The sequence below is a fragment of the Asterias amurensis genome, chromosome 1, assembly GCF_032118995.1.
Source record: "Asterias amurensis chromosome 1, ASM3211899v1".
NCBI classification, from domain to species: domain Eukaryota; kingdom Metazoa; phylum Echinodermata; class Asteroidea; order Forcipulatida; family Asteriidae; genus Asterias; species Asterias amurensis.
In genome coordinates, this window is record NC_092648.1 from 35,811,320 (window position 1) to 35,825,080 (window position 13,761).

The window sequence follows — 13,761 nt, forward strand, 5'->3', positions numbered from 1 at the left end:
ACTGCGCGAACTAACACGGTCGGCCATTTATGGGAGTCAAAAATTTGACTCCCATAAATGGCCGACCGTGTTAGTCGACGAGGTAAAAGGAAAACCGTGCAATTTCGAGGCATGTTTGTGTGGGTCATTGTATTCTACTTTTACAACATCTTTCTACCCATATGTAATTTATACAAAACAGTTACAAACGCTTTTCAAAGACCAACTCGACCGATCCAAGGCAACGTGTTCCTTTAACACATGCACGATATGACTGTAGTGTGCCATCCATTGGTATGTTTTGTAGCACATGTTCAGTATACTAAGGAGCACTGGTCTTCTGAGCCCAATGATTTCTTGGTGGCAATGATTTCATTAGATAAACTTGCAGTGATGTAAGTTTTCAATGACTGTGTTTTATATGTATACAAGTATGTAGGATTTGACTGCGAATCTTCATGTCAAATGGATGCGAGGTCAAAGGTATACATTTGTACGGATCCGAACATCCGCATCAAGGCTGGTATTTGGCATAATTCACAAGCTTCAAAGTGTGACTTCGGGTGTTCTGGCATATGTTCAGGCGTAGTTTGTTAAAGTCCTTAACAATGTTAACCAAACTTGACAAACATGCCTAAACATCCAGCATGGCAAGTGATAAAACAGTGACATCATCTGAGAATATTCTATACAGCCCCTCTTGCTTCAAATTCGTCAGGCATGTCTGGATTTTCCAAACATCAGGAAACTTGTCTTCCAAACTTCTTGAAAGACTGGAATTGGCCAAAAAGAGAAGAATTTTAAATTTTACAAGATTTTACATTTTGTAGTGGTGTTGAGAATCTAAAAATATGAGAATTAAAATTTAAAAGTTAAGATTTGAATATTCTTAATTTGTGCTGGACTTGAGTTGTTTTTGAATTTGGGAACAAACAGCAAATAAAAGACAGAAAAAAGGAGTTTTTGTGCACAATGTGCAGATCAATATCAGTGCTTGACAGTACCAATCAGAATTGAGGATTCAAAGTTGCTTGAAGATAATGGTTTTATTAAAGTATCCTGCAGTAACTTCCGACCAATGGGTGACATTGTGAGAGGTTGAGAAATAGCCAGTCATTTTCCATTATCTTCAAGTTTGCGCTAATCCTCAAGTCAGATTTGCAGAATGGAATGGTGATACAAACCTATATTGCATATCACTACCTGCGTCTTGTGTGTTATGTCTTGCGCCAAGTTTGCTTGAAGATAAATATGTTATCTTCTTTGTTGGATAAGGGACGACGCAGAAGCGTTATATATTTTCGTTTTCCACTGTCGCTCGTGTGATAACTTATACTGTTTACATCACACTGAGCAATCGGGCTCTTCCAAGACTATATGTTGTTTACCCGGTTTTAAGTCTGTTGTCACCTAGTGTCTTATTAAAGTATACAATTGAATTGTCAGTCTTGCTTTATTGACGAATTCCATTTTGTTTTTGTAAATATTATTAACAATAAAGACCACCTCTGTTTGAAATCCATGAAAGACAAAGTGAACAAATTCAGCATGTTTTTTGACCTTTGAACTGGGACTTTATTTCAAACGCATTTTGTAAAAGATACAGAGTAATTAAATACATTGATGGACGCTTTTGGTAATTGTCAAAGACCAGTCTTCTCACTTGGTGTATCTCAACAGATACACAAAATAAACCTGTGAAAAGTTTAACTCAATTGGTCAGCGAAGTTGCGAGATAATAATGGATAAAAAAGCACCCTTGTCACACGAAGTTGTGTGCTTTCAGATGATTGATTTCGGGACCTCAAAATCTAATTATGATGTCTCGAAATTAAATTCGTGGAAAATTACTTCTTTCTCTATAACTACGTTACTTCAGAGGGAGGCGTTTCTCACATTGTGTTGTACTATTAACAGCTCTCTATTGCTCATTACCTAGTTAGTTTTTATGCTCACAATTATTTTGAGTAATTACCAATAGTGTCCACTGCCTTTAAATGAAATTGAATGAAAGAACAAGAAAATATTAAGAGATATAAATATTTATTTGTGTTTGCTATAAAACGGGATTAATCTTGTTTGTTTTGAAGCTGTAAGTTGTATTCATAACTGCAGCATACTTACTGTGTCATAAATCAGTGTTTTGTAAAATGTACTGATTGAAATAAAAGAAAGAAAATGTTACAAAGTTTGAACCCTTTTTCTCTGAGCTTTCTGTGTGTTAAATCATCGCATAACTTCAGTACACAGTATTGTCCAAAGGCCCAGACTTCGTGTATCACAACTTATATATACAATAACAAACCTGTGAAAATTTATGCTCAATCGGTTATCGGAGTCGGGAGAGAATAACGGGAAAACCCACCCTTGTGCACGTTTCGCCGTGTCATGACATGTGTTTAAAATAAATCCGTTATTCTCGATAATTATCGAGAATTGATAGTTGTTTTTAAATGTTTTATCAATATTTAAAGGGAAGTCTTTCACCATTACCTGCTGTAAACCCTGTAAGTTATTTGTAAATCTGTGAACTTTAAATTTGTGTTCTGTTCAGAAAGTGTCCAATGGCTTTAAACAATTTAATCAAGCAAGAACGAACGAGTGGCCGTCTCGTATAAACTACAAAACATAACTTTCACAAAATCGTATGTGTTGACCCATTTTGTTTTCGTTTCACGGGCATCCGAGATTAACAATGTAGACACAAACTGCTGGATGTAAAATTAACCTCACTACAATAAACAAACCAAAAATAATCTCCAACCATCGAAATTAACATATTTTCATTTATAAACATGTAGGCCTATTGACCGATACAGAACAACATAATTGGACAGTGCTTGCGTAAGTGCTGACCCGTCCTACTTTTAGTGAACAAATTAGTGAATTAAACTGACTTTTTTACCTGTTAAAGAGTATAAATAAACAATCAATTTACTGGTATACCAGGCATGTGGTTTCTCGGGACTTCTCAAATTTACATGGAAAGTATATATTAGCAACTCCAAAATGGAGAAGGAATTAGCCCACTCTTTGTCAAAAACTTGTACTTGGGTAGTTTTGGTGGTGCGCATAGTAAGTTTCTGACACTGAGATGTTTCGGATCAAGAATAAGGGGGAACCCGGACCGGTGTCGCATGCAATTATGTCCTCTATGCAATACTTTCCGGAGGACATTATTGCATATGCAATAGTGTCCGCCGGACGGTTTTGCATATGCAATTGTGTCCGCCTGGACGCTGCTGCACAATGCAGTTGTTTCCGACCGGACACATTTGCATATGCAGTTGTGTCCGCCCCGTGCAAAACCGTCCTTGCAGTAAATTAAACGCCCTTGATCGACGGAACACGTTCGCCATTTTGTTTACAATTGCGCGTCATCATGGAGCTATAAAAAGATGTCATGAATGACATGGGAAATGTTCGGCCGTTGGGCATTCGCTGTAATAAAATACGTGAATATTCATACTGCATCAGGTTCAGCGCATGCACGCTCGCTTTACGCGTGCACATACATGTACATGTCCGCCAGACGGTTTTTGCATAACCCCGGACACGATTGCATGTGCAAAAGTGTCCGAAGCGGACAGTATTGCATGGCGGACACAATTGCATCTGACACCGGCAAGCCATTTTGTTTTTAGGAATGTTCACATTCGTCAAGCTCAAGCTCATTCTTTACTTCCGTTTGTTGGAAAAGTGCTGCGCTCTGGACCTGAAAGGCAAGGACATGAAAAACGTGTGAAGAAGTTTGGCTAATATTTGTTACAGAGCTGTAAGCAATCAGGAAGAGCAATCCGTTGTGATAAAAGTTACCAGACGGCAATGTGGATGTTTTCGGAGGGTTGGCTTCGCCACGGAGGAATAAGTTGTCCAGTTTCTCAATCGGACTCCTCGTCTGTAGTGTCTACTTTCTCATACCCGCTTCCATCATCTGTGATAAACAAAAGAAAAGAGAAGTGGGGTTTGAAACATTGTATTGAGAACATGCCATGCGTTGGGCACCACCCGTTTCAGACAGTTGCACCGAACCAAATTCTGAATTAGATACTTGAAATCTTAAGTTCGACGCCTGAAACAGGTGCGACTGGGCGCGCTGGAATTCGAAAGACCAACTATTCCAGTCGTTCGGAACGCCTCTGGAGCGTCTTAGTTTCAGACGTCGATCTTGTCATGAGCCGAGCCAATGTAAATGCTATGCTAAGTTCGGCTGTTTGAAACCAAAGTTTATTTTTTTGGTCGACCTAGAGTAGCTCCCAGCTGTGGTCTTACTTGTGAGAGGCACATAATTATCATTATCGGAAGATTACCCTGGTTGAGATGTCCTGCTAGCATTATGTAAGAATTACGGTAAAGAAGATTTTGGTAACACGTCCCACTTATGGAAGAATCTCCTTGCAATGGTTATTGTGTTTACCATTGAGTTATCTCTAAAAGGTTTTTTAGACCGAAGATGCGCTGAGTAGACAACATCTGACAAATTGATACCACCGAACTCAAAGCAGCAGTAATGGAAATACGGGATGTGGTGGCAGCGGTACCACTGGAGTGAGTAAAGAGTTGAGGAGAAGACCACGAGCAAATTCCCATTTTCTACTAGAATGTAAATCACTACTAGAATTACAAAGTCAATACATTGTTAAAGTGTTTTATTTCAATTCTGTGTCATCGCCTTAAGAACCTCTGGGTACATTAAAGCAAATGTTTTTTTGTTATTGTTTAATTTTAAATAATGAAACCTACCACTTTGATATCTCTGGTCATCCTCTGCTGCTTTCTTCATATCGAACCAGAGGTATCTTTTAAAAAAATAAAAGAGCGATGTTAAAATCAAACATTCAAACTGCTGTTTTCTGTTACCTAATTGTTCACAGGTAGTTTAATTAACATAAATGTCATGAAAATTGCGTCGGTAAACGTTGTCTTCCGAAAACCAATGTGTGAGGCTGTTAGGACTGATAGTGACACAATTAAAGTTAAGTGGATTGAATGCAGTCGCTGTTCCAAAACAACTATGACAATGCAGTCATATTTTGGTTTGTTTAATAAGCACTCAAAATGCTTGGGACTCACGCTTATAAGCTTTGCTTCTTAGTGAGCTCCCCCTGCAGTATCATAAAGTGTATTTTTTTTCTCCTGGCTTAAAGGCAGTGGACACTATTGGTAAATACTCAAAATAATTATTAGCATAAAACCTTACTTGGTAACGAGTAATAGGGAGAGGTTGATGGCATAAAACATTGTGAGAAACGGCTCCCTCTGAAGTGACATAGTTTTCGAGAAAGAAGTAATTTTCCACGGATTTGATTTCGAGACCTCAGATTTAGAATTCAGAATAATTGATGATGTTCACCCAGAAGGAAACTTGCAGGTCAATAAACCATTATTTCCACTCACGAAATTAAGCCGAGCGACACCACGTAAATTAAAGCTGTAACCATGAAGGCAAGTCCCGGCCAGGTTGCTAGCGAGGCTGCGTAGATACTGCTAAACATGGCCGATCCTGCCGTTGAGGTCAGTGTTTGTATAAGAGCGGTGAACGCGAACAGAGCTCCTGTTGATAAATCGGAGGCAAGATATTATTTTTATCATTCCAGTAAAAAAAGACGGGTACTAGCCACTGATCTCTACTCAGTAATGGGTGCGTTCGATTAGCTTCCCTGAGTCGACCCCGCGGGGCTCATTCCGGTGAGCCCCTGACAAGAGCTAAACGAACGAACGACGCCATGCACCTCGGGCCAGCCCCAAGTGACCCGTTCCACAAGCAGGGCACTTGGGGCTGACCCGGGTGAGCCCCTGGAATGACTTCAAGGCTATTCATCCACGAAGTAAGCAGGCCCGTAAACAGGGAGGGGCGGTTGCTCCATCTTTGACAGATTGACCCCCCTAAAAGTGTTGTCTAAGATCCTCCCTTGATGATGCTGGAATTCAAAAGGCCCAAATTCTACTGCTCAATGTTCTGTTTCGTCTATCAATTATGCCTCTAATTGGCCTAAGAATGCACCACTAGCATCCAGAATACAAGCTTGTCCGGGGCAAAGCAAGGTGTACAAAGAGGCTTAAAATATTTCTTCAATCCCCAAAATTTAAAAGTTCTGAGGGGGCGCAACCTAATGTAATACTAAAACCGAGGCTGAAATTGATAATAGTCTGTACCCTTATTCATCATTAAGCACTTGTAGTATAAGAGACGCCGGGTTGTCACGTTCTCGGAACCACTATAATTTGTATGTGATGCCTAAAGCGCTGTCAAAGATCACCGTTACTTTTCAAAATGTGAGGTAAAACTGAAATACTTACCGTATTCGTAAGGCTCGACAAGCTTTGATTTTATAGCATTTAGAATGAGGCTTGGAAAGCCAACAAACATGCCGACAAAAGGCGCTGATGGGAAAAAGGAGAAAATCAATCGTAAATCACACAACAACTTGCGTGAATAATAGGTTTCGAACGGTCATTATTAATGGCTAAGGATGCAATTACACTAAGAAATATGAATTAAATTTGGGGTAAACCTTTGGTAATTACTTCAAGAAATTAATGACCATAACAACTTCTTGATAAGATGCACTGCTGTTGATAATGTATACCATTTTGAGAAACAAAACCCTTCAAAGAAAAGTGGTTTAAGAGCGAGGGTTATCAAAATAATGTTAAACTGAGAAACGTTTCTGCTGTGTGTATTCCAATGATGGATTATTTCCTCTGCTTGGAAAAAACCGCAACCAACTTTTGAAATAAACGTTTCACAGATTATTTTGACTGTGTATCTACATTTCCCAACGGAATAGTTAGAGAAGTTTGTTTTTGGAAAAACTTCTTCGTGGGTTTTCAAAACAAGGGAGTGGGTTCCACCTAAAGCTGATCGGCTGAGGTGTTTTCCATTCTTCCTACATACCTATCATCATAACTGTAGTAGTCTCTGCAAATGATATCATGACCAGAGCCGAGGTTGTTGATATTATTCCAAAGGAGGCCAGGCTCAGATCCATCCGCAGTGAATGATGCTTGGTAAGCTGTGAAAATATGAAAAACTATATTGTGATACTTGTCGTGATAAGCTGTACAATCAGTGGTTTTCTATATAGTCCTGCAAAAGAATGTATACTCGGATGGATTTGAACCCGAATTATAGCAGATACCCTAATCTCTGATAGGCAGGCCCGTTAAAGAGATACCATATGGGCAGACCTACCGCAAAAACGGCACATTGATGTAGGCCTGCCATTGCATCGGTGTAGAATATTTAAAGACACTGGACACCATTGGTAATTGCTAGAGACTAGCCTTCAAAGTTGGTGTATCTATGCATAAAATAACAAACCTGTGGAAATCTGAGCTCAAATTGGTTGTCAAAGTTGCGAGTTAAAAATGAAAGGAAAAAATTCCATTGTCACACGAAGTTGTGTGCTTTAAACAATGCTTGATTTCGAGATCTCAAGTTCTTGATCTGAGGTCTCGAAATCAGATTTGTGGGAAATTACTTCTTTCTCGAAAACTATGGCACTTCAGAGAGAGCTGTTTCTCAAAATGTTTTATACCAACCTCTCCCCATTATTCGTCACCAAGTGAGGTTTTATGCTAATAATTATTTTTGAGTAATTACAAATAGTTTCCACTGCCTTTGAAAAGTTAGTAGTTGTACAGAAGTTCTTAAAAGTCTCACAGTGATACACATTGTTTTAGTGCACTGAGGTAACATGGGACAGATGATTTGGGATGAAGTGGAATATTCTGAAACACTACGACGAAGAACAATTTTTGGATTGTGGATATGCCCAGGGGCCAATTCCATAGAGCTGCTTAAAGGAACACGTTGCCTTGGATCGGTCGAGTTGGTCTTTTAAACCGTTTGTTATAAAATCGTTATGGTTAGAAAGATGTTGTAAAAGTAGAATACAATGGTCTACACAAATATGCATCGAAATTGCGTGGTTTTCGTTTTACCTCGTCGACAAACACGGTCGGCCATTTATGGGAGTCAAAACTTTGACTCCCATAAATGGCCGACCGTGTTTGTTCGCGACGTAAAATGAAAACCGTGCAATTTTGAGTGATACTTGTGTGGATCATTATATTCTACTTTTAAAACATCTTTCTAACCATATGCATTTCATAACAAACGGTTTCAAACGCTTTTCATGGACCAACTCGTCCGATCCCAGGCAACGTGTTCCTTTAAGCAGAAAATATTGCTTAACAATTTCCTGCTCAACTGAACAGAGTATCAATCACAAATTGTACATGCGAGATGGCTTTTTGGCTGGTTTATTTATTCTAGTTAGCATAGTTTTGATGTGCCTAGCTAGCTTTTTGTGCTTTAGTAGCTCTATGGAATAGAGCCTAGTAATGAAAACGATTCCATCGTTTGGCATCGTTGGGCTGAGGTACATGACCTTGTAAATGCAATAGACGGAATGGGTCACACAAACCGTTTACCTTAAAGAATAAGGGCAGTCCAAGGGAGAGGGTCAACGCCTTCAGAACAGTTCTCAGCGTGAAGAAGAATCCTATTGTTGTGGCTGACCAATTCAACGGTGAATGCTTGGTGTAAAGTACAGTCAAATCGCTCTCGGCTGTGATTAACGAAGAAATAAATGATATCGGGGTCAAGAAGAGTTGACCTCCAGGGCACATTTTCATAGAGCTGCTTAAAGGAACACGTTGCTTTGGATCGGACGAGTTGGTCTTTGAAAAGCATTCTGTAACCGTTTGTTGTGAAATGCATATGGTTAGAAAGATGGTTTAAAAGTAAAATATAATGATCTACACAAATATGTCTCGAAAAGGTTATCCATTTACCTCGTCGACTAACACGGTCGGCTATTTATTCCCATAAATGTCCGACCCTGATAGCTCGCGACGTAAAAGGAAACCGTGCAATTTTGAGTGATACTTGTGTGGATCATTATATTTTACTTTTAAAACATCTTTCTCACCAAAGTATCAACGGTTTCAAACGCTTTTAATCGACCAACTCGTCCGATCCATGGCAACGTGTTCCTTTAAGCATAACAAGTCTAGGCTTCCGATGGATAAACCCAAGCCTAAATTCATATAGACTGAAAAAGGGGTAACCAACTGTCAGCACCAACTTAGGTGGCAACTGCCCCTGAACAAATTTTTTGATTGTAGCCCATCACACCTTGAAGTGGCCTTCTACAGGCCTTGTGTGTCTGGCGACTTGCGTACAAAGAAATAGAAAAAAGAAAAGAAAAAAAACAAATATTATGCTTACCAGACAACTGATATGCTGTTTAACCAGCTCTATGAAATTGGGCCCAGATAAGTGTGCGATATTAAAATACAACCTGTTAATCCGGAGGTCGTTGGTTCGAATCCGACTCTATTCAATTCTTTGTTCAACCCCCAAAATTGTCCCAGTCAGTTTCCCTTGTGGTTTATATTGATTTAACCCACACCTGTGACGTCATGCTATTGTTAAATCGCTCCATTATTTTGCACGAATGGCGCGATGGGTACATCTATTCACCCATTGTGCATAAAAGAGTTAGGGAATAAAGTAAATGAAGTCAATGACGCCATGGACCATATTATTTTGTTTTTAATGGTTTTTAACACAGGTTAATAGAGCTACACATGTATTGCAAAATGATCGTTAACACTTTCCACAAGTGAACAGCTACATTATTAAACTATTATTTAGCTGAGATGTTAAAAAATAATTATAGAACTACAACAGTAATTTAAGCAGGTCTTAAAGTCAGATAAATCAATTTCATTTTAACCAGTATTTTTGTTTTTTGGTTTTTTTTTTTTAATTCAAAATGCTTAATTTGTCATACACAAACATGGTAAGTGAGTAAAGTCCCTAAAATTTAAGATTGCAAAGATACTTTTTCCAATATCATCATAAAATAACAGGATATTAAACTGAAATTGTTGATCATAAAGGTAGCTTAAATTTGTTTATTAAAAGCAAATCTGAAACTACAGGCTTGTACGCGGGTAGGTCACTTCATCTTCACCTTTGGTGTTTTTTTGTAGACCGAGAAAGTCGGCTACAACATCATCTGATAGTCTGTTTCTATCACTAACTTGTATAAATTTACTTAAAGTCAAGAAACAGTCACTTATCTGCTGCCACTTTCGCTCCCGACCTATGATGCCGCTATCGAAGGAACGAGCATTGTTTCCTAAATGTTGGTCTTCGTCCATTGTTCACCCACCACCAGTGGTGTTCACTGGAGTGAACAAGCTTACGTAATACACACAAACAATACAACTCTTTGATTTTGTTCGGTTTTTAAGGTGTTCGGGCAATAGCCCGAACAACTCTTTGATTTTGTTCGGGTTTTTTTTTTAGGTGTTCGGGCAACAGCCCGAACAACTCTTTGATTTTGTTCTTTTTTTTTTAGGTGTTCGGGCAACAGCCCGAACAACTCTTTGATTTTGTTCGTTTTCTGTTTTTTTTGTAGGTGTTCGGGCAACAGCCCGAACAACTCTTTGATTTTGTTCGGTTTTTTTTTTTTTAGGTGTTCGGGCAACAGCCCGAACAACTCTTTGATTTTGTTCGGTTTCTCACCAAGTCGACTTAGATAAAATGATCAGTCAACTAACTGACATAATTTATCTCACCAAGTCGACTTACAGAAACTAAGAAGTTGACTTAACAGCCTGAACATGCGTTGAGATGTGTGTGTATCAAACCTTGTGCACCACTATGAGAGCACTCTATTTCCTAGTCTTTGTATTGCTTTTTAACTTTACGTTTGCGGGCTAAAACTAAATGTAATACTGTAATGCCCCTTTAAATGATGTTTGACCAGGCAAAGATATAAAGTAGGTTCCAACGGTTACAAAATATTAGTATGATTAGCCCGTGCTTAGCCCGCTCATGGGGGTTCCTTTGTTTGTGATTAAATTTACTTTATTATCATTATGTTTGACAACTTGGACCGAGCATCTCTGGGTCAAAAGATGATGTCACTTAACCATTGCTTAGTCCTTCGGATGGGACGTAAAGCCGTTGGTCCCATGTGTTATAAACGCATATAAAATAAACCCAGTGTACTTATCGAAAAGAGAAGGATTTCGCCCCGGTGTGGGGGTTCCATTTTTGTGATTAAATTTACTTCATTATCATTATGTTTGACAACTTGGACCGAGCACCTCTGGGTCAAAAGAATTACGGATTTATTTTAAACACATGTCATGACACGGCGAAACGCGCGGATACGAGGTTGGGTTTTCCCGTTATTTTCTCCCGACTCCGATGACCGATTGAGCCTAAATTTTCACAGGTTTGTTATAGAAGTTGTGATACACGAAGTGTGGGCCTTGGGCAATACTGTTAACCGAAAGGGTCCAATGGCTTTAAGTCATGTTTGACGCCTTGGATCTGGCACCACTAGGGCAGGAGATGTTACGGAGGTTCCAAAAGATACATAATTAGTATATGCTTAGCCCGGTTTTGGGTTCCAGTATTTTCTTATTTTATGTAAATAACATTATATGCGTTAAAGGAACACGTTGCCTTTGATCGGACGAGTTGGTCTATAAAAAGCGTCTGTAACCGTTTGTTATAAAATACATAATGGTTGGAAAGATGTTGTAAAATGATCCACACAAATTTGCCTGGAAATTGTGTGGTTTTCCTTTTACTTTGCGAACTAACACGGTCGGCCATTTTTGGGAGTCATAAAAAACAGGATCTATGGAAAAGCTGAAAATAAAAACCATGTCGAAATATACCATTGTTATTCAATAGAGACGTATTGTAGTCACTTTGGTTGGGGAGTGAGGAAACTAGTACACACACATAAATCACAGTGTTGGCTGGACATAATTTTATGCACCTGACAAATCTATGCATGGATATTCTTTAGAAGGTTTCGCTTGTTTGAATAGATTCACATGGTTCGTTGAATATAAGGGGGTTGGTTGTGGCGACAACAACCTTTTTATCCTTTTGACAATAACCAGCATATATAATGTAACTTCACGGCTGATGGTTGCACTTTTGGTATTGTCACTTTTCAACTCGGCTCCGTGACGTGCTGTCTGGTACCTTCCATACATACATTTTGTTGTGAAGATTTTAATTAAGTAAAGGCTTATAGTTTGATGAATAATATGACGAAAACAAACTTTTATCCTTTTGACAATAACCATCATATATAATGTAACTTCACGGCTGATGGTTGCACTTTGGTATTGTCACTTTTCAACTCGGGTCCGTGACGTGCTGTCTGGTACCTTCCATACATACATTTTGTTGTGAAGATTTTAACTATGTAAAAGCTTATAGTTTGATGAATAATATGACGAAAACAAACTTTTATCTTTTTGAACTGAATTCATGATTTATTGTCTCATTCTTCTCACGTAGCTATTTAGTAGGGTCAAAACGGGAGGCCAGTAACACTATTTTGCAAGTACATGTACACCATGTAATGTTAGTTGGACGCAGTTTGCTAACAGCCATTAATCTTTTTTAAATAAAATCAGTAAATTAATAATTTTGCTTGTTACATAAAATAAAATTGAAGAGGATGCCCGGATTGACTAATGCAATCGGCGTTGGACGAGGTGTAGACTTGATTCAAGTCTTAGATTGTGGTTATTCTTCTGCATCCCAGGCACGAAAAACGCCCCCACATTATTAGCGATCACGTGGGCCCTAACTCGCAATCTCAATACACACACGTTGCAACGTGTGCAGGTTGTGTATAATTAAACTTCTTAATTAGTTACTGTTAGTCGACTTGGTGAGATAAATTATGTCAGTAAGTCGACTTACCACTTTATCTAAGTCGACTTGGTGATACAAATTATGTTGTTAAGTCAACTGATTGTTTTGAATAAGTCGACTTAGCAAAATAATATGTCGGTAAGTAACTGATTCCACGAAATAAGTCGGATTGATGAGATAACGTATGTCGGTAACTCGATATGTCGGATGGCACTCCTGGAGCTCGTATGCACACGTTGCAAATTGAGATTGCGAGTTAGGGCCCACGTGATCGCTAATAATGTGGGGGCGTTTTTTGTGCCTGGGATCAGAAGAATAACCACAATCTAAGACTTGAATCAAGTCTACACCTCGTCCAACTCCGATTGTATTAGTCAATTCAGGCATCCTCTTCAATTTTATTTTATCTATACATCATGTGAAAGGGCCTCACGTACTTCACAAACATGGGTATGTTGGTGACCTTCTCTTGACCTTTTGACCTTTTAAACCGGAAGTGCCTGTAAAATGCTTTGGAAAGGCATTATTTAAAGGCTTTAAGGTTGAAATGTACACTTTTTGATGCTTTACCATAAAATGATTACATATCGAGAAAACTGTTTTGTTTTGATTTCTTTGCAATTTGACGAGCTATTAACAACACTTTTTTCATTGATTCAAACACTGACCCAACGATAGCCGAACACCTAGTGTTTGTTTCTACAAACACTATATCTAGTTTGTTTTGATTTTCCTCTTTTTTTCTTCACTTTCTGTGGACAAAAGTATATGAATATGATCTTTTTCTCTTTTTTATTTCTTGCTTGGTTTCACTTTTCCTCTTTTTTTTCACGGATAGTTGCCACATGCCTGAAAATTGGCTTATGCCATTTGGACCTTAAATGGATACCTGACCATGCAATGCTTCAAATCATAGATTAGGCCTATGTTTATGTTTTAAAATCATTTCTCAGCACTGCACGCTAAAAAGAAATAACATAATGCACAAACAACTGTATTTTACTCAACTTATCAAATGACTTGTGTGAAGTTAACCGGCCCCCACTTTCAAAGTTATAACCAACCCC

At 38.6% G+C, this 13,761-nt stretch overlaps 1 protein-coding gene across 2 annotated transcripts in view; it reads right to left on the reverse strand.

The window, feature by feature from the left end:
* Positions 1–8: 8 nt before the first annotated feature.
* Positions 9–13,761, reverse strand: part of LOC139938391 (lysosomal proton-coupled steroid conjugate and bile acid symporter SLC46A3-like) — a 33,366-nt gene continuing 19,613 nt past the window's right edge. For both annotated transcript variants that reach the window (XM_071933883.1, XM_071933872.1), the window contains exons 4-9: positions 8,419–8,555; positions 6,878–6,995; positions 6,280–6,363; positions 5,377–5,533; positions 4,723–4,778; positions 9–3,913 (exon numbers count right to left, since the gene is read on the reverse strand). In XM_071933883.1, coding sequence (XP_071789984.1) covers positions 3,861–3,913; positions 4,723–4,778; positions 5,377–5,533; positions 6,280–6,363; positions 6,878–6,995; positions 8,419–8,555 — 605 coding nt within the window. In that variant the 3' untranslated portion in view covers positions 9–3,860. The remainder of the gene's footprint in view (positions 3,914–4,722; positions 4,779–5,376; positions 5,534–6,279; positions 6,364–6,877; positions 6,996–8,418; positions 8,556–13,761) is intronic.